The sequence below is a fragment of the Taudactylus pleione genome, unplaced genomic scaffold, assembly GCF_031769625.1.
Source record: "Taudactylus pleione unplaced genomic scaffold, aTauple2 ptg001027l, whole genome shotgun sequence".
In the NCBI taxonomy this organism is placed as follows: domain Eukaryota; kingdom Metazoa; phylum Chordata; class Amphibia; order Anura; family Myobatrachidae; genus Taudactylus; species Taudactylus pleione.
The window spans coordinates 1,799,952-1,827,076 of record NW_028285428.1 but is presented as its reverse complement, the minus strand read 5'-3'; the positions used below and the strand labels follow the sequence as shown (position 1 = coordinate 1,827,076).

General features: G+C 45.2%; 1 protein-coding gene across 1 annotated transcript in view; it reads left to right on the top strand.

Moving 5' to 3' along the window:
* The window catches only part of OSBPL6 (oxysterol binding protein like 6), a 295,064-nt gene extending 267,939 nt beyond the window's left edge, over positions 1–27,125 (top strand). Inside the window, exons 20-24 of the mRNA XM_088461219.1 lie at positions 15,243–15,387; positions 17,003–17,147; positions 19,615–19,741; positions 22,608–22,730; positions 23,210–27,125. Coding sequence (XP_088317345.1) covers positions 15,243–15,387; positions 17,003–17,147; positions 19,615–19,741; positions 22,608–22,730; positions 23,210–23,318 — 649 coding nt within the window. The 3' untranslated portion in view covers positions 23,319–27,125. The remainder of the gene's footprint in view (positions 1–15,242; positions 15,388–17,002; positions 17,148–19,614; positions 19,742–22,607; positions 22,731–23,209) is intronic.

The following is a 27,125-nucleotide window of genomic DNA, read 5'->3' as shown; positions in this document are numbered from 1 at the left end:
CAGTCCAGGTTTTAACCACTTAACTGGTGTCATCGCATGTGATGCGACCGCAGCCAGCAGTGCTTCAGCTTGCAACGTTGCATCACATGTCACCGCACTGCCACACTGCTTCCCCCGGATTTTGTAGAGGATATCCGTTCTGCTCTTGTGCAGAACACATGTCCTCTGACTCCCCGGTCCCCCTGGAAGCGTAGCAGCCGTCTGTGACCGCCAACGTCACTTCCGGAATCGCGCCCCAAAATGCTGAGTGAACGGCACTCCGGGGTACATGTGCCGTGGATTGCAGTGCGAGAAGGGGAACTTAGTTCCCCTCCAAGCACTTTTTGGCTGATCTCTGCAAGTGCAGAGATCAGATTCAGCATGGGGGACTGATCATCAGTCTCCCCTAACACACGCTCTGCTGCGCTCTGCATATGGGGGAGGGCTAGGGGTGTATGCCCATGGGGGCTAGGGGGAAGAACTATGGGAGACAATGGAGGCGCCTGCCGCCGGGCTCCAGCTCTGAAGGGGCACCTCTTCCATTGTCCACAACATATTCACCCCACTTAGGGCTGTAACTATGTACCCGGAGTGTACCGTCTCAGCCGCCCAATACATGGCACCCCTTCCCGGCACCTGAGAAGCCACCATACACCAGTGGAGAGCTCCATGTCAGACCATCACCTGCTGCCTTCGTCTATCCGTAGCCTGTCTGCATGCAAATTGCTACTTTACAGTGTCAGCAGCTGTGACGGGGGGCACCAAATTATAACTTACATCTAGGATGAACTTACACCACTGCTGGGGGGTAACCAGGGGGTGATCTAATATCAGTGGGGGTGAGGGGGGCTAATAAAGAGTAATATAACTCTGGAGGGGGGAGGAAATATTAAAAACAAATTATGCTGGTCATTGGAGGAGTAGGGGTTCAAAGAAAAAGGGTCTTTTTACAGGGGGGTTGGTTTAGACAACAGGGATTTTTTTTACTATTAATGGGGTGTAGGGCATATTATTATTAGGATTTAGGACAACTGGAGGGTCTGTTGCCTATAGGGTGTGGGCAGTTATTTTATAATGTGGGCCTATGGACACGGAGGGATGGGGGGTTGCAAGAATCCACCTAGATACTTATTCTTTTAAATAAGATATATAAATACATTATTAAAATTATTTTTAAACTTTATGAAGTAATAAAAAAAAACCCTGACCATTTCTGAGCAGTTTTCTGTGAATTAAATCATCAGTTAAGTGGTTAAGGATATCTATGCTTGTTTATAGATGGTATAATCAAACTGAATGAGGTAATAATTAAGTCAGCTGTGCTTAAGTATGGCTATCCTGAAAACCTGTACTATTAGGGTGCCCTTGAGGACCTCTTATCGGGAGCACTAATAAATTCAACTGATTAGACTGTGGTACTAATTACTTAATTTCTGATTCTACTGAGAACTTAGGTCATGCATTGTTGAGGGAACTACTGACCACAGCCTCTTGAAACTTGGGCTAATTTACAGGAAAAGTGACTTCAGTAGTGAATTACACAAGCTGTTCCATAGCTTTAGTACCGTTATAGGAGTGACTAGCAGCACTTAGTAGCAGACAATGATTATCATTGGAGGAATAGGGTTTGTTCCATGACAACCCAAATACCCCCAGGGCAGTTTCTAGCCAATCTGTCTCCCAGTGCGAGCATTCAAAATACCCTTCCCGTAATAAACTGACAACAGTCAGAATAATTGAGTGTCAAAGTTGCTACTATGGCTTTGACAATTGGCCATACTGATTAAGAGCCATTAGCCTAATAATTGAGCCAGGTACAAAGACCCCAATGCAACTCTATCTGAAAGTCGTACAGGAAAATGAGGCAGTATTTATTCATTATATAGGAAGTGTTAGAACTACCGTGGTGCAGAGTCTGTGGCTACTATGTGGCCTGGAGGTGAGGGGGGTCTGGCAATCCAAAATAATGGAAATTACAGGCAGGATTGTATCTAGTGCTCTGTATGGTATGCAGTCGGGAAGCCGGCGGACCTAATCCCGACAGCCGGCTTCCCGACTGTCATATCACGGCAAGGGTCTAAAGACAGGCATCGATATGCCAACGCCTGTCATTAGACATACCCCGGGAGCCCCGATGCCCGGCATCCCGATCGAAGGGACGCCAGTTGCCGAGCGCATATAGCCGCAGGGGGGGGAGGGCTAGGTTTAGGGTTCCCGGGGGGACTTCGGGTTAGGCACCCCCCCGGGAGGTTAAGTTTAGGCTAGGGGAAGGGGCGGTTAGGGTTAGGCACCCCCAGGTGGAGGTTAGGGTTAGGCACCCCCCCGGGGGACTTAGGTTTAGGCAGCGGGGAAGGGGGGGGGTAAGGTTTAGGCACTTAGAGGGGGGATTAGGGTTAGGTACTGGGGATGGAGGTTAGGGTTAGGCACCCCTAAGGGAGGGTTAGGGTTAGGGGGTAGAATTAGGTTAGTTAATACTTACCTGAGGACGATCGGGATTTCCACTGCTGCCGGGATGGTGGTGTTGGGATTCCAACCGCCGGACGCATTAAATCATACCAATTCCGTCTGTATCTAGTGCCCCTACAGCACCACCACCAGCATCCATGTAATAACTTTTGCTTATAACTTGGTCACTTGTGCTGTTTAGGGCATATTATTGCCTGTAAAAACCTGAATTGTAGAAGGAGGGGTAAGATACATTAGGGAGAGATGGGACAATGGTAGCCCTTGGGGGAAACTTAGGAGGATGAGACTGTGCAGTAACAATGGCAGGGGGATAGGGGTATTGTACAGGAAGGGTGGGAAAGAGGGGGAACAAGAGAGGTGTAGAAGGATAGGGGGGAGAAGAGTGGGGGACCAAGGGGAAAGATGTGAGGCCTTTTAGGATATTTGCAAACATGGATTAAATGAAAGAGAATTCAAGTAGGGTATGACCTGAGTTCAGAGTGTAGAGAGGGGGGCATGACCTGAAGCAGAATCAATAAGAGGGGCATTATCTTGTGGAGTCCATATGCTCCAAGCACCAAGCAGTCCTATGCTCAGTATTGCTTTGGATGGAGATGAAAAAGGAAAAAGGTTGATCTTATGCCATTTTATTCTCCCCCTAAAGGATGTTCTACAGGATATATTCAGAATGATATGAGCTTTCTCTACACTAACTGTACCTGTGAAAAAAAAAGTCAGTAAGGAAGCTCATCCCCACTGTGGTGACAAGGCGCAGATCCTGGTGTCCACTGTCCAGTTCTAGTACTGACAAGGTCCCAGATAGCAAGTTGCGGGCTCCTCACCTCCTAAATCTTCATTGCCAATGTCACCTCCATCTCCCTGCTTTGTGCTGCCTGCGTACAGCCGCACTAAGATACAGAGGCTGCAGCTTGGCACTAGACATTGGATGTTGCGCTCCTTCCCTCCGATTGTCAAGAATCCAGACACCGCAAAACAGAACAAATGAAGCTCAATGTAATGAATAATAAAGGTTTATATTTAGAATGGGTCATCTGAGTAGCAGACGGGCCCCCTAGGGGTTGGCAGGCTGAGCCAGTTGGTGCCCCCGTCCACCAGCACCCGTAGCTAGTGCCATCCTGGCCAACACCTAGTTACGGCCCTAATTACAGAACGAAGTTGTAAGACTGTACAACAAAGAAGACCTTCCATTAGTGATTAATCGCATCCTCACACAAAACTATAACCGGCTTTGGACAGGACGTACATCATAGCCCAGATTCAGGGCCAAAGCAACATGATGTTACCTTTTGGCAGCAGTTGTGGAGAACTGCAAGTCCCAGCATGGCACAGCGGTACTGGCACACAACAGTTTTTAGTACTTGATAATTTAAATGACAGATTGGTTGAGTCCATATTTCAAGTGGTGCCTGTATAATTAGCGAGTAATGATGAGAACACATGATTAGGAATGAGGACAGGATTGTATTGCAGACGCCGGTCTCAATACCGACATCCGAATCCCGACAAGGGATTTAAGATAGTAGTTGAAATACCAACGCCTATCTTAATCCCGATGCCAGAATCATGGACCAAACGAGGTAAGTCCGGGCGCCCATAGCGTTAACCGTGAGGGGGGGTTAGCTATAGGGAGCGTAGCGGGGTTAGGGTAAGGTTTTGGGGGGGAGGTTAGGCACCCCTTGGGACGGTTAGGGATAGGCACCCCTGGGGGAAGGTTAGGGTTAAGCCCCCTCCCCCCAGGAATGTTAGGTTTAGTGTGCGGAAATGGAGTGTTAGGCTTAGGCACCCCCGGGGGGGAGGTTAGGGTTAGGCACTAGGGGGTGAGGTTAGGGTTCGGCACCACTTACCTGCCCTTACGGGATCTTCTCCCTTCGGGCTGCCGGTGTTGGTATATGAACTTCATACCCATTCCATGATGTTATTAACTTGAATGAGCCATGATTACAGTTAACGTTGTCATGCAAAAAAATAAAAAATTACAGTCCATTTGGTTTTGTCACATAGATAATAAGAACTTAATCAGGCACATTATAAAAACTAACGACAGGGAAAACTATAATATTTAATTAAAGTGATTATGGGAGTATTCCCTTTAGGCTGATGGAGATAAACTATATTTTAATATGCATGTAAACAATTGTAATTATTTGTTACTGTAGCTTGCTTTGTAAAACTGAAATTACTTAAATATTATTTGTTTTAATATTTATTTCTCAACTTTATTTTAAACTGTATTCTTGCGGATTGGTAAATGTTTACCAATTACCCCCTAAAGCATATTCATTTATACAGAGTATTGTTTATTCAAAGTACCCCCTGGGCTGAATTAATATCAAGCCGCTCCTTATGCATTTAAATTAGGGGTGTGCAGCGGCCACTTTTTATGTTTTGGTTTTGGATCTGGATCTTTCTTCGTGTTTTGGATCTGTATTTTTTGGGGGGGAAAAAGCATAAAAATCACAGAATTAGTTTTTTTGTTGTTCCTACGCTATTATTAACCTCAATAACATTAATTTCCACTCATTTCCAGTCTATTCTGAACACCTCACAAAATTGTTTTTAGGCCAAAAGGTTGCACCGAGGTAGCTGGATGACTATGCTAAGCAACACGAGTGGGCAGCACAAACACGTGGCCCATCTAGGAGTGACACTGCAGTGGCAGACAGGATGGCAGTTTGAAAAACTAGGCCCCAAAGAGTAAATAATGCAAAGAAAAAAAGAGGTGTAAGATGGAATTGTCCTTGAACCCTCCCACCCACCCTTATGTTGTATAAACAGGACATGCACACTCTAACAAACCAATCATTTAAATACCAGGGTCCAGACTGTGGCTGAAATGATTGGTTCGTGTGGGCCCCCACAAAACAAGCTGGCAATTAGTCTGTCCCTGCACAAACTGGCTCTACAGAGGCAAGATGTCGTCCTCATCCTCATCCACAGATTCCTCACCCTCTTTAGTGTTGTGTACTTCCTCATCCACACAGAGGGCCTGATTCTGAGCCGGACGCTCTTTCAGAGCGCTGGTTCTGAATCAGTGCCCTCCCTCTCTTTCTTTAGAGCGGCCTCCTGGCCGCTCGTATAGCTGTGGGTGACCACCCACAGCTATAGCGAGCGGCCATGATGATGGATCGCGACCATCGGGCTTGCGACAAGACCCTTGTGGTAGGGTCTCGTCTGCCGCAAGCCCTGGAGTGCTTTTGGCTCTATCAGAGCCAAAAGCACTTCCACTGACATCACTAGTGATGTCAGTGGGGCCGGCCCCAGACGGTAGGCGTTCCCGAACGCCTCCGTCTGGGCAGCAACGCCCCCGGCATATAGCGAGCGGCCAGGTAGATGGTCAAGACCATCGCGACCATCGGGCTTGTGACGAGACCCTTGTGGTAGGGTCTCGTTGCCGCAAGCCCCAGAGAGATTTCGGCTCTCACAGAGCCGAAATCTCTCCCACTGACATCACGCGTGATGTCAGTGGGGCCGCCCCCGAAACGGAGGCGTTCACATGGGAACGCCTCCATTTGGGCAGCCACTCCCCCGGCCCGCCCACCAAAGGGGGCGTGCTGTCACTCAACATCGACAGCACGCCCCCTTTGTAGCGAGACCCATAGCGACGGCTTGGCCAACATCGACCCGCTTGTGAGCACTCAGCGCTCACGAGCGGGTCTGAATCGGGCCCAGAGTATTAATTAATCTCCGCTGGAATCCACCACCACGGGTCCCTCTGTACTTTCTGGAGGCTGGTCTTCCTGGAAGAATTGATACCCCTATATTTAAAACCAGAACTGGTCCCTGCAGCCTTGGGTTGGTTTTTAAAATACGGTGGAACCCTACACATTTTGTTCCCCATATTTTTAGAAACCACCACTGGCTGGCAAGCCTGGGGCTGGTTTCGTTTTTTAACGCCGATTCAAGTATCGCCGGGTCCCGTTTTCGCCTACTTTCAAATTAAATATGGGGATACGCGGGCACGCGCGCGATACTTTAACACCTACAAGACAGACGAAGGCAGCATTAAGTCCGGGCCGCGTTAAATTATGGCGGCTCGGCTTAAATTGAATACGGGCCTTAGTGGGGTAAGCCACTGGGCGATGATTTCCCTCAGTTTCTAAGAGGTTGTCGGCGGTGTGGCTCTTACTGAAACCGGTGATACACAGCGTAGCCTGTCTTGGAATGAGCTGCCGTTTCTGAGATGCTGCTACTGGTGACGCTGCTGTTGTAAGGTTATACATTTACCCAGTGGGCTGTCACAGTCATATAGTCCTTATTCTGCCCTGTTCCACTTGTCCACATGTCCGTGGTTAAGTGGACATTGGGTACAACCGCATTTTTTAGGACACTGAGGACACTTTTTCTGACGTCTCTGTACATTCTCGGTATCGCCTGCCTAGTGAAGTGGAATCTAGACGAGATTCGGTACCGGAGACACACTACCTCCATCAATTGTATAAATACCACTACACTAATGGCGGATACCGGACGCACGTCTAACACCAACATAGCTGTCAAGGCCTCAGTTATCCGTTTTGCAACAGGATGACTGCTGTCGTACTTGATCCTCCTCGCTAAGGACTGTTGGAGGGTCAATTGCTTAGTAAAAGAAGTAGTGGTTTTCCAACTTCCTCTCTGGGATGATGAATGACTCCCAGTAGCAACAGCAGCAGTAGGCGTAGCAATGCAGGATCCTCCGGAGGAATCCCGGATAGGAGAGGAGTCAGTCATGCCAGTGACATGGACTGCAGGACTACTTCCGATCCTGATTGAGGAGGAAATTGATGAGGAGGGAGTTGACGGTGTGGTTTGCAGGCGCTTGGATACAACAGGACAAAGGGATTTAGGTGTCCCTGGACTGCTTGCAGTCTTAGCCACAGTTTCTGAACTTGGCAGTAACTTTTTATGAACGCGCTGCAGGTGATGTATAAGGGAGGATGTTCCTAGGTGGTTAATGTCCCTACCCCTACTTATTACAACTTTACATATGCTACATACGGCAAGACAGTTGTTGTCCAGATTTGGATAGAAATCTTTCCATGAAGAGCAGCTTACACCACACAGGACAGCCCCTGTAAAAATGATTTGGATGAAGGGCAGCGTACACCACACAGGACAGCCCCTGTAAAAATTATTTGGATGAAGGGCAGCGTACGCCACACAGGACAGCCCCTGTAAAAATTATTTGGATGAAGGGCAGCGTACGCCACACAGGACAGCCCCTGTAAAAATTATTTGGATGAAGGGCAGCGTACGCCACACAGGACAGCCCCTGTAAAAATTATTTGGATGAAGGGCAGCGTACGCCACACAGGACAGCCCCTGTAAAAATTATTTGGATGAAGGGCAGCGTACACCACACAGGACAGCCCCTGTAAAATTTATTTGGATGAAGGGCAGCGTACGCCACACAGGACAGCCCCTGTAAAAATTATTTGGATGAAGGGCAGCGTACACCATGCAGGACAGCCCCTGTAAAAATTATTTGGTTTATCGTACCCCTACACCAGGGCCGGCGCTACCATTAGGCAGCTGCCTAGAGCACCAGCCTCTAGAGGGCCCCGCAGAGTCCCACTGTCCAGGCTACGCTAACCCTACTGCTAGTGCCAGTCCTTAGCGAGGAGGTCTCTGTTGCAGCCACCAGCACCTGGGCTGTCAGCACTGACGTAGACTAGCAGAACTAGTGCATGCCCCAGGGCTCTTCCAGGGCCGTATCTCAGGGAGACAAGTGAGGGGACGCAGCTCCAAACTTTACTGAGAGACTGAGCCTTGCACCAGCACATCCCCTGCATCCCCACTGACAGGCTCAGCCCCCTGAACCTCAGCCTCCTCTCTAGCTCATGCAGTACCTAGAAACCCCCCCCCATTGACATTGGCAGAAGGGGGCGGAGCCTATACAACAAGCCCAAATCCCATACCACCCGTGAGTCATGGCATCACAGCTCAAGGAGGCCTAATGATGAGGGTGCCCCCATTAGCACCTTCTGGATGTTAAACCCGAAAGTCCCTCTGGCCGAAGTCATCGCAAAGGACAGCTCTTATCGGGAGAGCTGTCCTTTGCGATACTCTTGGTACATACCACGGTAATGAACCGCAGTATGTACCTGAAGACAGGAGGGATGTACCACATCGCTAATGCGATGCTTAGTACATCCCGTACTTTGTCTGTGTCCCTCTTTAACAAGTGCCATATGCATGGGACACACGTAACCTGCTTATGTGTTTAACCTATTTTGGGGGGGGGGGAACAGGAGCGGTAGGGTGAAGTTTTGCCTAGGGCGCCTAGAAACCTGGCACCGGCCCTCCCCTACACCAAACAGGACAGCCCCTGGAAAAATTATTTGGACTGAATATACAGCACAGGACAGCACCACTGGACTGGACTGGACTGATACAGCAGAGCAGGTTGATATGATACAGCAGAGCCACTTTCCCACAGACACTACATGTCCTCTCACTACACTCTCCAGGACTGGATGAATGTGCAAAGTCCGGCTCTCACGACAATCCGACACCAGGATGATGACGTTTTGCCTCGTTCCGGGAACCCAGTCTGGCGGGAAAACCCAAGCCGGACTCTGTTCCCGGCTCGGATTGGTGGGGCTCGGATTTTGAAAAATCCTAACCCGCTCATTCTTAATGTTCAAGACCATCGCGACCATCGGGCTTGCGACGAGACCCTTGTGGTAGGGTCTTGTTGCCGCAAGCCCCAGAGAGATTTCGGCTCTAAGAGAGCCGGAACCTCTCCACTGACATCACTCGTGATGTCAGTGGGGCCGCCCCCAAACAGAGGCGTTCACATGGGAATGCCTCCGTTTGGGCAGCCCCCCCCCCCCCGGCCCAACCACCAAAGGGGGCGTGCTGTCATTCAACATTGACAGCACGCTCCCTTTGGTACGAGACTCTGAGCGACGGAGTGCCCGTCGCTATCCGGTTCTCGCGCATGCGCACGACGGAGCCGGCTCCGTCGTGCGCATGCGCACTGGCCCACCATCGACCCGGTTGCGAGCACACAGCGCTTGCGACCGGGTCAGAATCAGGCTCACTATACGATGAAACGACACGATCAGGTGTACACCAGCGTAATGTGCCATTACTTACAGAATGTAACCGCACCGGGTTGTTCATTGCATCGTTCCATCTGTTGTGCAGAACAATCGGCATACAAACTGCAGGATCCATACAATATATCATTCTGATCTGCGTCAGAGCGATATATTGTACGATATATCGTAGTTTGTACCCAGCTTAAGACTTATGGAGTATACACACGGTCAGATTTGTCAGATCTGTCAGATGCATGATTGAACGATTTGAATGATTTTACCAAAGATTTGAACGATTGAACAATTTTTGACTGCATTAAAATTAATGGAATCGTCCAAGTCTGACTGCAAACACATCAGATGTCAGATATCGTTATCTGACCATCGGGAACGCGCATCGTTCAAATCGTTCATCTGACAGATATGTCAGATATGTCTGATTTTCCTTCAGATATGAACGATTGAAAGATTTTTTAAATCGTTATCGTTCAGATCTGAAAAATATCTGACCGTGTGTATGCACCATAAGAGGCATATTTATCATTTTTTTTATTAAAATAATGTGAAAACTAGTGTTTTTATTCCCTTTTCCCATTATTTTAGTATCGCTTTAATGCAGTGGTTCTCAAACTCGGTCCTCAGGACCCCACACAGGTCATGTTTTCCAGGTCACTTAGCAGATGCACAGGTGTATTCATTACTCACTGACACATTTTACAAGGTACACAAGTGGAGCTAATTATTTCACTTGTGATTCTGTGAGGACACCTGGAAAATATGTATTGTTTGGGGTCCTGAGGACTGAGCTTTAGAACCTGTGCTTTAATGTATGAAAGGGCATTTGGAGCGTTTTTTGTAGAAAACTACACCAAGCCCTTAAATTCACATTCTTTTAGCAGGCAGATCACATTTCGTAATGGGAAATGCGATCTGTTTCAGATTTACTAACAGATTGTAAAAATAATAGCGGGAGGGAGTCCTGAGATAATATCACTATCTGGAGATGGCATTATGCAGGATTTCCCCCCATTTCACCTACTTGAGCTCAGCCTTCCCTGACTGCTGACAGGTAGAGCAGAGCCCAGAGTAGGCTTCTGTGATCAGCCTGTGTATCTGATAGACAACAGGCTGATCACTGTCAAAATAAATCGTTACAATAGAAAATAAATCAAATAAAACTGACCTGCTCCCAGGGATCGGTGATCGATGTCCCCTTTGTGACTTGGTCAGCTGATCTGTTCAATCTCAGCTGAGATGCCTGCCGGGACCATCATAGCATCTCAGCCGGCTACTGCACAGATCAGCTGACCGGGTCACACAGAAGGAGACACCGATCCCGATCCTGCTGCAGGTAAGTTGTATACAATTAATTTTCCAATGGGAGCCGGGGGAGATCCGGGAGAGGGGTCGGGGGTGGGGGGGGGGCAGCAGAGGAGTAACAGACGGAGCATGCGCAGCACAGTTTCAGGGTATTTTTTTCAAAAACTACCCTGAGAAGTGCGAGAAGGCGATTTGCTGGGACAGAGCTTTCTCACAAGCAAGCGATATTATGTACATCCTTGCCATGTATTCAATTATAGCATTGCGAATTGGCCAAATTTATCACATTTCATCTGCATCTGAGATGCAGATTGTGATACATATCCTGTTAGGATACCTGTGTTCCCAGCAATGTCTGCTGTGAAGCCAGATACATGTCTATAGTTATTTCATGTCAGTACTTCCTAACATAAACCTGGTTTTACCAACTTCTAGTACTGCAGGAAACTCTCTCACAGTGTAATTTGTAAATGTAATGAAATATTTGTTTTAACTTGTACTGGTGTGATGCACAAACGTGAGACACTTGGGTCACAGTTGCAGTTTACCATGTTTTTCCAATAGAAAATAGGGACCAATAATTTGATACTATGCTTCTCACATGATTAATCCCACACAATGCTCTATCACAGTGGTTCTCACACTTGGTCCTCAGGACCCCACACAGGTCACGTTTTCCAGGTCATCCAGCCGGAGCATAGGTGTAGTCATTACTCACTGACACATTTTAAAAAATCCACAAGTGGAGTTAATGAATTCACTTGTGATTGTGTAAGGAGACCTGGAAAACATGTACTGTTTGGGGTCCTGAGGACCGAATTTGATAACCTGTGGTCTGTCTGACTCTCCAACATGACACCTTCCACAGGTACAAAGGACCTGAGGGCCTGATTCAGAGCGCTCGCTCTGAATCAGTGCCCTCCTACATGGAAATGGAGCGGCCTCCTGGCCACTCGCATAGCTGTGGGTGACCACCCACAGCATATGCGAGCGGCCAATAAGATGGTCGCGATGGTCTTGACCATCGCGACCATCAGGCTTGCGACGGAGACCCCGCGGTAGGGTCTCGCTGCCGCAAGCCCAGGAGTGATTTTGGCTCTATCAGAGCCCAAATCACTCCCACTGATATCACTAGTGATGTCAGTGGGGCCGTCTGGCAGCCACGCCCCCGGCACGCCCACCAAAGGGGGCGTGCTGTCAATCAACATCGACAGCACGCCCCCTTTGGTGCGAGACACAGAGCGACAGCTTGGCTGACGTTGTCCGGGTCTCGCGCATGCGCACGACGGAGCTCCCTCCGTCGTGCGCATGCGCATTGGGGGAACATCGACCCGCTTGCGAGCGTCCTGCGCTCGCGAGCGGGTCTGAATGACCCCCTGAGTACGCTATTCCGATGTTCACACAGGTGAGCGATTATCAGTGGTGTGCGCATGCGTCACGGACGCGGAGTGATGGCTAAAAAGGAGGCATTTTGCGATGTTTTTGAGGTGTGTTTCTGGTTGTGTCTGCTATCTCAGTTACGGCGGCCATTTTAAGTGACCACAGACTCACTCAGGGAGTCGATGTGTGCCTGATCTGTGTCCGATGCTGGATATGTGTACGCGGACAGCTGCAATGGCTCCAGTGAGCGCCTCAGTACAAGACCCGGCGGCTGTACCATTAACTTATTTTTGCAAATCCTCAGCAATGAAAATCGCAGCTGAGGCAGCAAAAGCGTCCGACTCTTGAGTGAGGCCCAAAATTCTTTGATCCTGGTCTCACAATTTGTGATTGCAGTCGCCTGTGTTAAAATGAAAACATCCTTCTCCGCAATTAATTCGTTCAACATGGGTCACTGCAATTAAATTAAGTGGAAAGTCCAGGAGCAGAGAGTTTTGTTCCTGGTGGAAAGTGTCATGTTGGAGGTTCTGTGATATTCCCTCCCAAGTCCAGGAGCAGAGCATTTTATACCAGGTGGAAGGGGTCATGTTGGAGGTTCTGTGATATTCCCGTCCAAGTCCAGGAGCAGAGCATTTTATACCAGGTGGAAGGGGTCATGTTGGAGGTTCTGCGATATTCCCGCCCAAGTCCAGGAGCAGAGCATTTTATGCCAGGTGGAAGGGGTCATGTTGGAGGTTCTGCAATATTCCCGCCCAAGTCCAGGAGCAGAGCATTTTATACCAGGTGGAAGGGGTCATGTTGGAGGTTCTGCGATATTCCCGCCCAAGTCCAGGAGCAGAGCATTTTATGCCAGGTGGAAGGGGTCATGTTGGAGGTTCTGCAATATTCCCGCCCAAGTCCAGGAGCAGAGCATTTTATACCAGGTGGAAGGGGTCATGTTGGAGGTTCTGCAATATTCCCGCCCAAGTCCAGGAGCAGAGCATTTTATACCAGGTGGAAGGAGTCATGTTGGAGGTTCTGCAATATTCCCGCCCAAGTCCAGGAGCAGAGCATTTTATACCAGGTAGAAGGGGTCATGTTGGAGGTTCTGCACTATTCCTGCTCTGCCTACTTATTTTCCTTTGGCAGTAACCCGAATCTACATGAATCTGTTGATGTGAATAGACTTTTTTTTTTTACATGTGTTTTTCTAATTCAAGTGGGGTTAATACTGAACAAGAAATATTGTGAAAATGTGCTGCTTATCATGTAAAATCGAGTAACATGTATTATATTGGAGAGTATGTTTAATGCCTAAATGCTGTAGATTTATGGAGAAAACATGGCTGTTATATGGGTAAAATCCATTTTATTAAGCCAAATGTAATAATATTGGACTGCACTACAAACAATGTGAATGTGGGGCTAGCATAATATAATTACAGTATTACCATCGTAGATGACCCTGTTCTGTGTGAGCCAAGCTGAGATTACTACAGCAAATCACACAGGATAATTATCACTGATCTCCACCTTCCTAATTATCTCCCAGCTGGTGACATTAAACTCTCCGCACAGTACATGAGCCAGGCTTGGCCTGCCGCGGAGATTACTCTAAATGCAAAGAGGTGCTTACAGTAGTCATCAGTCTTGCTAAGTTCCATACATTGTGGTTATTGGGTAGCATTAAGGTCTAATGCTGCATACACACTAGATGATATGCTCCATGAGCAGGGCCGCAACTAGGGGGGGCTAAGGGGGCACGTGACCCAGGTGTCGGACTTGAGTGGGTGCCGGAGAGAGGTTGCCGGGAGGCTAGGTTGCTGCTCTTGTGGGTTTGGAGCTGCATCCCAGCCTTGAGAGGCACAGAGATACAGTCAGTCTAATGTGGTGCCGGTCGCAAGACAATCAGTGCTCGCGGATCGGCAGCCAATCAGCAGAGGCTGCCGGTCCGTGAGCTCCAATTGGTTAGCGAGTGGCGCCACATTGCAATGACGGCAGTACTGACAGTTCCCTAGTGTGTGGCAGCCTCGTCCCGCACCACCCCAAGCTCACCCACTGCACGGCCCTGACAGGTAAGAGAAGGGAGATGGGGCCTTACTGTGGCTTGATGTAAAAGAGGCCTTACTGTGGCATAATGTGTAAGGGACCTTACTGTGGCATAATATGTAAGGGGGCATTACTGTGGCATAATGAATAAAAGGCATTACTGTGGCTTAATGTATAAGGGGCATTACTGTGGCATAATGTGTTGTAAGGGGCATTAATGTGGCATAATGTGTTATAAGGGGCATTACTGTGTTTCAAAACCACACACCCTTTTCGTCCTCTGTTGTATTTTTTTTTGTGGGGGCGCCAAATTATGGCCTTGCACCGGGTGACAAAAGTCCTGGTTTCGGCCCTGCCATGAGCGATATCGTCTAGTGTTTCCCCTGCAGTGCCAGGCTCACTGTTGTTAATGACATTGAGCACACACACTGAACGATATCGTTCATTGCCGGCACCCTCCCTCATCCCTGAACATGCACAACCTGATGATATCGTTATCATACAAATCGTCCAACTTATCGTCTAGTCTGTACGCGGCTTAAATCCACCTTTTTGTCATTATTTTTAATAAACTATATATGACCTAAACAGTGGAGGTTTCCCTCTTTGACTGTGCTGATGGGGTCCCTGATATCAGAGGCCCAATGATTCTGCATCTGAGCACAGTGTTATCCCCACTACATGGCTCACGCCGCCATTTTCAAAGTCTCAATTTGATATCTACAGTACTTGCTATACATTAAAAATAAGAGATTGCCGCAGCGCAGATTCCTTTTTTTTTTTACTTGTGCTGATGGGCGTACATCTGTACAATGGCGTACTAAGCAACTGCTTAGATGAGACTCAAAAGACAGTAAGGAGAGCATGCCCAATAGTATTCTTACGGTGAAAAATAGGTGCAATTTTCTATAAACTTGTAATTAAAAAAGTATTTTGTCTGCAATAGTTGTTTGTTTTTTGGGTGGTTTTTTAAATTTTTTGACTTAAATTAAACCCTCACATTATATATATATATTTTTAAGGTATTATGGTCTTTGTCTCTAGGTATGGAGACTGTTACGTCTGGAACAAAGTTACTACTTGTATACATAACATTCTCAGTGGCAGAAGATGGATTGAACATTATGGTGAGATCACCATACGGAATACAAAGAACGGTGTTTCTACGTGTAAAATGACGTTCATCAAAGTAAGAAGATTATTGTCCATTTTGTGTACTCAGGTTATAGCAACAATTCTGTCCCTCAGTTTCCATCATACTTGTGACTGAAAACAGACAATCATGATGCAAGGTCTGACATCTTCAACCAAAAGTACGAGAATGAATAACCCTTCTTTTATCAGTACAGTATACATATACCAGCCCATCTTCACAGCAGCCTCATAACTCATAAACTATTTATTTATTATTTATTACCAGTTATTTATATAGCGCACACATATTCCGCAGCACTTTACAGAGAATATTTGGCTATTCACATCAGTCCCTGCCCCAGTGGAGCTTACACTCTATATTCCCTATCACATGCTCACACACATACACACTAGGGATAATTTTGTTAGGACCCAATTAACCTACCAGTACATTTTTGGAGTATGGGAGGAAACCGGAGTACCCGGAGGAAACCCACGCAAGCACAGGGAGAACAGACAAACTCCACACAGTTAGGGCTGTGGTGGGTATCGAACCAACGACCTCAGTGCTGTGAGGCAGTAACGCTAACCATTACACCGTCTTTATTTCACACACCGCATAGGAAGCCATAGTCAGAAGGAGACACTGCACCTGCCATGGGGCTGCTGCATGGTGCAGCCGATGGTGACGTAGAAGGACGCACCAATCGGTATTACTGTGTTCAGGCGCTAGAAGTGGGCGTATCAGTCCTTACACATTTGGCTACACGGATGTATACAATGGGAGGAGCTTGTAGCAGGCATTTGCATAAAGTCGCAGACGTGTGACCGCCGATAGACGCTGTTGCACGCGCCTCTGCGTCCGCTTCTGAATCAGACCTAAGTGATGCAAGTTCCTCGTGTCATTACGATGATTTTATAACGTCTGAAAAAAAAAAAAGACATTTCTGCCATGTTAGTCTCTGTCGCTCAGCATCTAATCTGTATCATATTTGTTTGATAAATATGATTGATTAATTAAACAATTTGTTCAGAATCTCATTTAATTCCACCTCCTTAGGAGGAAGCAGCGTTTCCCTGGGCTCATCTACTTGTAGTACATGTTCTAGCTGCCGGCAAAGAGAACTGAGCAAATAATGGTAACCACGTTCTCTTGCCCTCATCACAGCGGAAAGGCAGCAACATTACATCTCCAGGCAAATGAAGTCCTGAATATTTGGAAAATTCTTCAAACAATGATTTAACCTTGCTTGCTGCAACACGCATATATGTCACATACGATACTCTGAGTATAACCTGGAAATATTATCTGTCCACCCATCATTTATTATACTCTATCGCCCATCTGTTGCTTATTTTATTAACTCTATAGGTCATGGAACTCTATAGTAATTTATTTGATCCAGGATTATTTGATGCATTAAATGATCAATACTAGTCATTTGAGCCGTGCAGGTTCTTGACAAATATGCACGATACATATATACACACACAGGGCTGGCGAAACGCGTGAAGCGTGGCAGGAGGGCGCTGCATTACCATGGTCTCCTGTCTACGCTGGTCCAGAGCAGGTGCACCAGGCTCAGGTACTAGGAATGTCTCATATTATCTGTGTCTTTTGTATCCGATTCTAATACACATTTGAATGTATTTGTTTTGTTCACCACTAGGGGAACTATTGGAGCTCCAGCGTGAATGAAATTCATGGAGTAGTAATGGATCAAGAAGGAAAGGTGGTGCACCGGCTCTTCGGGAAGTGGCACGAGGCGCTGTATTGTGGGGATGCGCCCGCGGCTAGATGTATATGGAGGCCAGGTACAAATTTAGATAGAACAACCTCTTACAGGCTTTTGGTGGTCAGCTAGAAATGTGATTATTAGTAATTGGGCTACAGTAGGATTATTGTGGATGAGTTTGTGTATATACGGCCTATATTTCCTGCTGCCCATTTATCCGGCGCACATACACATCTCTGTGGATCTCACCCATATCTCCACTTGAGGCTAAAGTAATCTAACTTGGCAGCAACGTGGCATTGGCACGTAGGGTAAGTGAGCCGTGGGCGAGGAGACGGGACTGCATGCTGGTCAGAGGTGAGCGTGCTTAGGGATCCAGCTGATTTCAGATGGGCCTTTTGCCCCAAAGATAGGGCTGGTGCCGTGGGGGCGCGGAGGCGCAATTGCGATTATTCATAGGTGAGTGGACTCACACATCCGGCTGATATCAGACAGGTTTTTGCACCAAGGACAGGGCTAGCACCAATGTGCGCTGATAATGATGATGGCTAATTTCACAAGTGGACGTACAGGGCCAGCGCAACCTCACAGGTGCAACCAACTCTGATTACAGATCCGCATCTATTTTCCAGTGCGCAGTGCAGCCACATTGCGTACAACTCCGAATCTGATCCATGGTATTTCCAGTGGACACTTTCTTATGTAAATTATTATTATTGTTTTTTTTTTTATTATTTAAATAGAAAATATTTTTTTAACTTTTTTTTCTAGATTATTGCGTTATTAATGATAACTTCTGTGATTGAGGGCGCGATGTATCTAGCCTTAGAGAGATAAGGACAGCTTCTAATTGTGATTGTACAGACTGTGCTAGATAAATGACAGTCAGATGCTGATTGGGTGCTTCAGGCATCTTATCCACTTTATCTCTCTCCAAGGCTTCATACATCTCCCTGTAAAGGTGCCCACACACATACCAACTTGCTCCCAATCAGCCGATGTACACGATTTCCCCTGAACTCTCCCCAGGCAGTCGTGGTCACGTTTTGAAGTTAAAAATGTCCAATCTGATTTAAGATCTATCGTGCAGCCAGTGCATTGTATCCCAGATTGGCTAATCTGCCCTACAGCACGGCAGATCTGAAGATGCCAGGTACGACCAGCGGGGACGCGCATCGGCATCGTGATCAAGAGTAGAAACTCATGATTTGGCCATTTTGTACATGATCTGCCGTCACGATTCGTCGAAATCGGCCAAATTGGATGAAAAGTCGGTATGTGTGTGGGCACCTTAAGCGTGTAAAAATGGGAGCAAATGTTTTGGGTTGGGTACTGCATCCCGACGGTCAGTATCCCGACAGTGACAATGCCGGCGATTTAAGTATTCTAAGGGTAACCCTAACCATAACCCACCCCTACCATAGCCTAGCCCTAACCGTCCACCCCCACAGCCTAACCCTTACCGTCCCTTTCATATATATTCCTTCAATGTATGCCACAAGCTGATGTATGCATTGGTCAGGGATGTCATTTAAATGTATGAACTGAAAATACAGACACGTGCAAAATGCCATCTGCCTTCACCCCTGGGTTGTGTATTACAATCAGATAGTCAGACAGCTGACATACAGTAATAAAGAAGGTGATCTGTAGGAACCTAAAGCACTGACTGTAATGGTGCATATACACGTAGCGATCAGCCAGCGATACAATATTGCTGGCTGATCGTCCTGCACCCTCCCTGGTGTGCTGGATGATCAATAACCAACATCCAGCACACCACCAACTCACGGACGACTATAGCGACCTGTGATCCCTATAGTAACCTGCTCGATATCAAGCAAGTTGACCGGCACACACAGCCGATGGACCATATCACTATCGTCCATATGTAGGCGCTCATCACCAGTTGATGGTGATTTGGAAGGGACCATTTAAATGACCGATTCGAACAATAACGGTAACAATAACGATATCGTTATCACTCATTTAAATCGCTACAGGTGTACGCACCATTCGTTTTTACCAAACTGGCTGCAATGCCAAATCACCCAGGCTACAAGAATAGGCACAGATATTTCATTATTTGAAGGAACAGTTTGCCCAAATGGTAGTAAGACTGTGAATCAGGATTTATCAATTGTTTACTTATGTTTTGTGTATTAAGCTTTCACTTATGTACGAGTAGATATTTAAATAGTACTAGTACTCCCTCAGATGTACGTTGTATATTTTACTTACTAATACTGTTTTTTGTTATCTATAACATCAACTATTCCCTGAATAATCCATGAACAATTGGAGCTTTGAGATGGATTACTCACCTATGTATTTGAACAAGTGAAAGGATAAACCACAAAGACATCAGGGAAGATTTGTAGTACCCATACCTGACTATCTGAAGAATAACATCCACCTGTAGGTTATTTTAACCCCTGAGTAGACCAGAGAGCTTACACTTCAGCTGCTACTGATTACATTTGTATTCATTGAATATGTAATTTGCACTCAGCATCCTGTTCTTTTTCCCAATGATCCTGTTACAGGTTCTATGCCAATGAACTATGAACTCTATTACGGCTTCACAAGATTTGCCATAGAACTGAATGAGTTGGATCCGGTGCTGAAAGATTTCCTTCCAATAACAGATGCGAGATTCCGGCCAGATCAAAGGCAAATATCTTACAGCGAGGTGCTGCCAGTGACACTCATATTGTTACTGAGTATTAAAGTATTAAGGGACAGAAAGAATGGGGTGGGGGGCTGAAACCTAAAAACAAAAAAAAAAACATTTTCTTCCCCCAATAAAAAAAAAACCTCAAAGATACAGGGCTGTCTAGATGAGCGTATAGGTTATTTTTGCATAAATATTCATTAGTTATCAAAGGTAAAAAAAAATGCTTTTGAAACCCTGTGTCCTCAGCAGGATAGATGGGTGTCAGCTGATTTCAACTGCTAATGTAGTCAGGATGTCGACATTCAGGTGTTCAACATGTACAGAATGTCGACATTGTCAGGGTGCGTTTCAATTGTTTTTTGGGTGGTTATTAGTTTTGGGCGCCCGACGGAACAATTCAAATCCGCCTATGTCAGCATTTCTGATCACACCCTCAGGAAGGTGCGAGCAGAAATGTGCGATAAACCTTTAGTTAGGGCGCCCAAACAGCAGTCTGGGTACCCCAACCAGGACTTTAGACAGGTTTAGCCGCTTTACACGGTTAAACCCGGTCTAATTGGGCGTGAAGCCCACGATAATTAATTGGCGTCCAGAACAAATGAATTGCAAAACTCATTAATGATCGCCGCCCACAAAACAATGGATTCGCCCCCTCAGAATGTAGACAGTGAGAATGTCAGCAACCAATTTTAGGGTCAGGCTGCCGTTAGATTTAGGGTTAAGGTTAGGCTGCAGTTAGGGTTAGATGAAAATTGCATGCAAAATCACACTGTCTGCATTCTGCCACAGTCGATATTCGGAATGACAGCATTTGACATTCTGACATTTTGGATGTCGACTTAATATTCACACGCATAGTAAGTGTTAAAGTGACATTTATTGCATTTTGCAATGTGTTACAGTGGTTTTATAGTGTCCATTTTCAATTGCTTTGACATACTGTACAATACCCTTTTTTCTACCATCAGTTACCATTAGCAAGTCAAACCACTGCAATTGCAATGCAATCTCAACTTCACATAAGGACGCCCACTATACCATACGCACTTCCGTAATGCTTAGCAGAATAGCAAAACCATCGGTACAATCGAATACCATCGGACCCATACACACACTTGCACAAGCTCTGACCATACTCAGGAATTGCTAACAGCCACACACACTTTGAGACCTCACGCAGTGAATAATTTATGCACACCCCTGCAGTGTCGTGCTAACGTACTGGCACGCCTGCGTTCGGCCGACCACCCCCCGTTATCACCCACAAACGGCACTTCCTGTCAATCACTCTGCCATGAGTCTGTGTAGCCTCTGCGATCGCAGTCCCGGTCGCAGTAGCCATTTCACGCACTACGATGCATACAATCGGCCTATTCCGTGCGTATTAGCAACTGCGATCCAAGCAGAATCAGGCCCTCTGTTGGACCAATTGAACTTTGCGTGTGTGAGCCGCGTGTCCTGTTGATTTAACCAACTTCTGTGCATGCATTTATAATAAGAAGAAAATGAGTGTACTTTGCATAGAGTAGTGATTGAAGTGGCACTTTTCTGTCCTCCTGAGACAGCGCACAGCGTGCTGTAGGATGGATGCTGCTTGCCCCTCTTCCCTGTATAGTGGGAGTTATTTCATGTTCACACGGTGGGATGCTGTACAGACAACAGTTTTAACCTTGGATCTACTGAGTGCCATCTTTGTACATCTGCTATACCCAGAGAGTTCAGCTGTCATTGCTTTTGCAATCGCTATTTAATTTTTGGTACTCTAAGCAGCCTCCACTGGGCAAGACCATCCATATTTAATCAATGCAGAGTTGTGACAACTCTAATCATTTATGCAAACACTTAAAACTAATCTATGTTTCACTTTATTCAGTCTCTCAAATCACACACGGAATCAATACATGAACAAACAAATAGCCAACAGCTAGAGCAGAGGTTCCCAACCACGGTCCTCAAGGCACACTAACAGTCCAGGTTTTAAGGATAGCCATATTTGAGCACAGGTGACTTAATTAGTACCTCAGTTATTTTGATTTAACCATCTGTGCACAAGCATGGATATCACTAAAACCAGGACTGTTAGTGTGCCTTGAGGACCGAGGTTTGGAATCACTGAGCTAGAGTACTCGATTATCATGGATATCAGCAAGGAGGGTAAAAAAGCCATGTGGCGGAATATAACGCAAATGATGGAGGAGGAGTAAGGAGGCAGAAAGGAGAACAAGGGGGTGGAAATGGGCCTCTGTTATCTGCCAATAAATATTCTTCTTAGAGGATATCTACACACCAAAGTAACTCTTTTATGGGGTGAGACAATATGTATGCGAATGCAACCAATCAGTACACTAGAATCACTTGTCATTATCAGGCAATTATAGAGCTCCCATAGTTTTTGAAATAAGAAATATGTATATGACCAAAGCTTTGTTCATGCCGCAAAATCCAGCCCATGCATTATTTTATATACCAACTGAAGTAAAACAATAAGAAAGTAATTCTACAAACACTGTTAATCTTAGGTAAAGCAAAAGTCTAGATTATGGGAAAATAGTGAGGCTTCAAAAACTGGCCGTCTGGCTACAGGCAGCTTGGTGATGATGTCATAGAGGAGGGACAGATACTGTTATATACTCATGATGGTATATGTGCGGTAGTTTTTCTGTCGCATTTTGAAAAGAAAAAAAAATCCAGAAATAGATAGTGGGATTTAACTATTACTTCACAAGTATTATTACACTTTATGTCCGTGTCTGGCAAATGGCCTTTTTGCATACTGTTCTCGATCACAGGAATACATAAGCAGTGAGCTGGTCCGGTATTATCTCTTGTTTAGTCCAATTATTATGTTTTTTTCTTTTCCAGGTTACTTGAAGAAGGAAATGTTGAAGCTGCTGCAACAGAGAAGCAAAGAATAGAAGAACTTCAGCGAAATAGAAGAAAATACTTGGAAGATAACCAAATAGAATACACGCCAAAATATTTCCGGTGAGTTAATGAGCCGAGACCTGAGTAATGTTAGTGGTGCTTAGTGGGACTGATTGAGAATCATCGGATCTTTTACCAAAACCACAACCTCATCTTTTTTTAAACTGCGCCATTTTGCACCTTTCTTCCTGAGGTTTAATGGATCGGTAAGGGTCGGTGTGAGGGCAATGCCCGCCATACACCATTGTGACGGTATTGGAACACCAACAACAACAACAAACTTCATCACGTCTACCCTTTTCTGCCCCTATATTGTGGATTTTAGTTCATAGTCCCATAAGGGTGCATAGTAAAATGCAGGATTTAGTGGCTACAGTATGTATGCGCACTGTATCTCCAGGATCGCACATAAGCGCATTGACCCCTAATATTCCGTTCCCAGGTGGAGACCATGTAATTAGCTGATGGCAAATAGTTTTGGTGAACGTCATGTTCCTGCGCTAATGATTCTTTCCTTTCTCTCCTTGTCGCATTTACAGGAAGGTGATTGACGCCCATAACAAGGAGACGTGGCTCTCCAGCGACACCTACTGGGAACTGCGCAAAGACCCTGGTTTTAGCAAAGTTGAATTACCTGTTCTTTGGTGATGTTAGAATATAGATGTGTTAAACCTATCATTCTATCAATAGGTCAAAAAACTATGCACAATTCCATTTCATATTGCTGGAAAATTATTTTTTTTGTGATGCACAAGACCATGCGATTTGATTTTATATACTCATTTTTAACAGATATTTGCTTACAAGACATGTAGTAATCCTAGTGAGTTATTAGCATTACTTGCAGCAGTTCTCTTGGCCAGCTCTGTTCCCTACAAATCAGTTACCATAGTGAGGTACAGCAGCGCCGTACTCCCTATCACCCACATACCGATTTCCAATCATTGCTCTATTCATATAGTGACACAGCATGAGGAAAGCTGACCTGTTACCTTGTGCAGTCACATTGGCTGACATCTGTACAGGGAGAGCAGAGGAAGTACACAGTGATTATCCTATGTCACTATATGCTTCCTCATCCATGCATGAAGAAAGTGGTAAGTGAGAGTGGAGTTATGTTGGGAGGCCTATTGAAAGCCTCAACTCAACCTGAGCTGAGGTTCGACCACATCCCCATGGTGGAACAGTTCAGTGTGAAGCCGATTGTCTTGCAAAACATTTTAGCAATGTGACTATAATGTAATTTAACACCATATGGCTATCCAGCCGTGGTGGGACTACAAGTCATAGCATGCCCTGCCAGCTTATGGCTGTAGACCACTATTGCTGAAGAACCACAGGTTGCCTAACGTTGCCTTATAGTCTCCTCTATTGTAGCAAGTTATGTTAAGAAACAACTATTCTGTCTCTACTGCTTCAATGTTTTTTGTTTTAAGGAAATAATACCCTATTTATTATGCTCTAAGTGAGGGGTTATTTCGTTGCCTTCTTTAAATGACCTGTTTGGTTTTGCTGATTTGCACTTTGTGTAGTCCGATGAGTGGGAGCAGTCAAACTGTTTGCTTGACAGATGGAACAATAAAATAATATCACCAATGAAATAGTGGCCAAACCAAAGCTAAAAGTCATTGGTTTGGTAACTGGCAAAACATTTCTCAGATATACAAGAACTATTATTTCCTGAGCTCTATGAAACATACATCGATTTTAATCTGATAAATCCCCATTAACGCTGCGTGTAGTTTCAATATGTTAGTAAGGTCACAGTGCACAGAATTAAGCCGCAATATTATGTTAAATCGGTAACACCAAAAAATCATTAGTACTCATTTAATAACATAGAGCTACATGCACAAGTTTGCTGTAAGTCCCAGCAACCAATCTCATTTTCTTAGACCAACCTGATTGGTTGCTATGGGATACAAGTGATAGCTATGGGATACAAGTGATACTGTAGGCTCAAGTGATAGATTTTTTCCCACCCAGATGACTTTCAGCCCCATCTCTCTGGCCCAGTGTCAAATTGCTATTATACAATGTACTGTGCCAAATACTTGTAAGGCATAAACATAACATGTGGCCCCCAATGCCCATTAATAATCTGATCGGATAATTCTCATAGGTGTTGGCAAATATGGTCGGAAGACATAAAAGTGGATCAAAATAATATGGACCCCTCAGTGCTCATCAGGCACTAGCTATTGCCTAAGTTTATTATTGGATGATCCAGCTCTGGCTATAGGTCAATGTGTGCATTATCTGTATGTCCAGAATCCAATTTGGCCCCTATGTGGCAAGTTTAGGTTCTTATGCCTATAGGTTCTGTCCTTGTATGGTCAGGTGTAAGTTGGGGAGGTGTAGCACTCGGTTAGGATGGTGTGGCTGTCACGTCATTGGGAAGAGCTGGGTATTTTTCGGTGAAGGCAAATGTCTGTCCGTTTTCCGACCACTAAATAACAGTGTTGGGGGGCATGAAGTATTGTGCCTAGTTATACGTCAGTGGTTTAGCAGCAATATATGGTCACCTGTAGCTCTGACACCACTAACGAAATGCATTCACCCTCTATTGCATATACAAAACGCATCCACCTTCTATCTCTAATATCAGACCCATCAAACTCTTCAGTCATGTACTTTTGTGTTATAATTACCAGCTCACTAAAGCGGTTGCAGTCCTGTCAGCACTCATCATTATGACTGACAGGCTGGCGTCCTATATTTTTGCATAATATCTGTTTCTTAGTAAGTACATGTTCAAAATCTGCAGTGCAACCCGTACTAATAATGACCTAAATGTACAGTAACTGTTGCGCGCTGTTTTTGCTGTGGTGTCACTGTAAAGACACTAACAAGTTGCACATACAATACTAGTCATTATAGCAAATAACACAAATGAGCCCATAGCATTTATTTATGTATTTACCAACTTAGTTCAAGGGCACAAATCTTGAGCAACTAATCAACAACTAGCTTTTATCTGTCCAGTGCAAGTTACACAATAAATAAATTAGTTGCTGGGGTCTTACAACAGATATGCACCTTTGAGAAATATTAGTAAATAAACCTGATTTAACTATTCGCTATAATCTGTTTATTCCAAGTTTAACTACTAGAAGTAAATGTTTGGCTGGAAGCCAACCATAACCGGCCAAAGACCTGTGCTGATGGCTTCCTGGTATTGCAGAAGTCTTATTGAGCAACGACCCTGCTATAAATCAAAATATTCTGGGTTGTTTTTGTTAATAGAAAACGTTCTCTGTAGGTTCTGGCCCCACTGCTAACACGCAGAGCTGCACTGACTTCCAGTAATCCAGGTTACACTTCTAATTTTATTACTTCATACTTTATTTTACACATTCTACGTTGCACTAATTTTTACGCTTCAAGCGGTACTTTATTTATATACGTGTGTGTGGTTGGGGGAGGGGGGAGTGTTGCAGTGTTCATCAGGACTACTTGTGTAATAGAAAAAAAAAAAAAACACCTTCTACTAGTAATTATTCCAGATATTAGAAGTCACTTCGGACTGCTGTGAACTCTATAAATCACTCAGCCTACAGCCTTGTGCTGTTATGCGGTCACAGAACTCCTCTGTGACTTCTAATATCCATATTATTTGCTGCAGCGGTGTATAATCCCATTATTACTAGTTGCTGATCTACAGTACCCATGATTCTCCGTCAGTCATGGTAGTTATATGTGAACAACTGTAGGATAGCCGACTGCCTACATCTCTAGACAGATGCTTTTCAGAATGTCTCTGGTTGTATACCACCCTCTAGTGGCTAATTGTATAAGTTTGTAACTGCTGGCATGGTGCTATAAGGCCAAAATAGCCTTACGAATGTTCTTGAACTTGTCTCACTAATTTTATCCTTTCAAATAAGATAATTGCAGCTCCAAATGTTTAGTATTTCTAAACAGAATGTTTGACAGTGCAAGCTTTCACAGCATAAGAAAACATAAGAACAAAGCCACATTTACTAATTACACTACGCAGTTCTCCCTCTACCAAATATTACACACTCCTGTATTATATTGTTTTATTTGTGCTTTAAACCGTATGACCGATACTGTCTGTTCCTTCAGGCTGAGCCTGATGACCTATATGTTACAGAACATAGAGCTACATTTTCAATGACAAAGAATGACAATATTTTAAATATTGTAGTGTAAATAGCTCCTGCATGTCTATCTTACTGATCAGCCTGCCGATGAATGTTGCTGAAGCCCTTACTATAAAGGCTTGCCTTGTTTTCTTTTCTTTTTCTTTTTTTTTATCATGAAGACACATCAGGTAATGCAAAATCAGAGTTTACTGAAGGGAATTTTCTAACTGATCTCTTACGAAGTGCAAATGTAAACTTGATGTTTTTTTGCAGACATCTGTCTTTACATCAACCTGCTGCTAATAGAGCTTGTTCTAATAAACTTACATGTGCACTGTTTCATTTA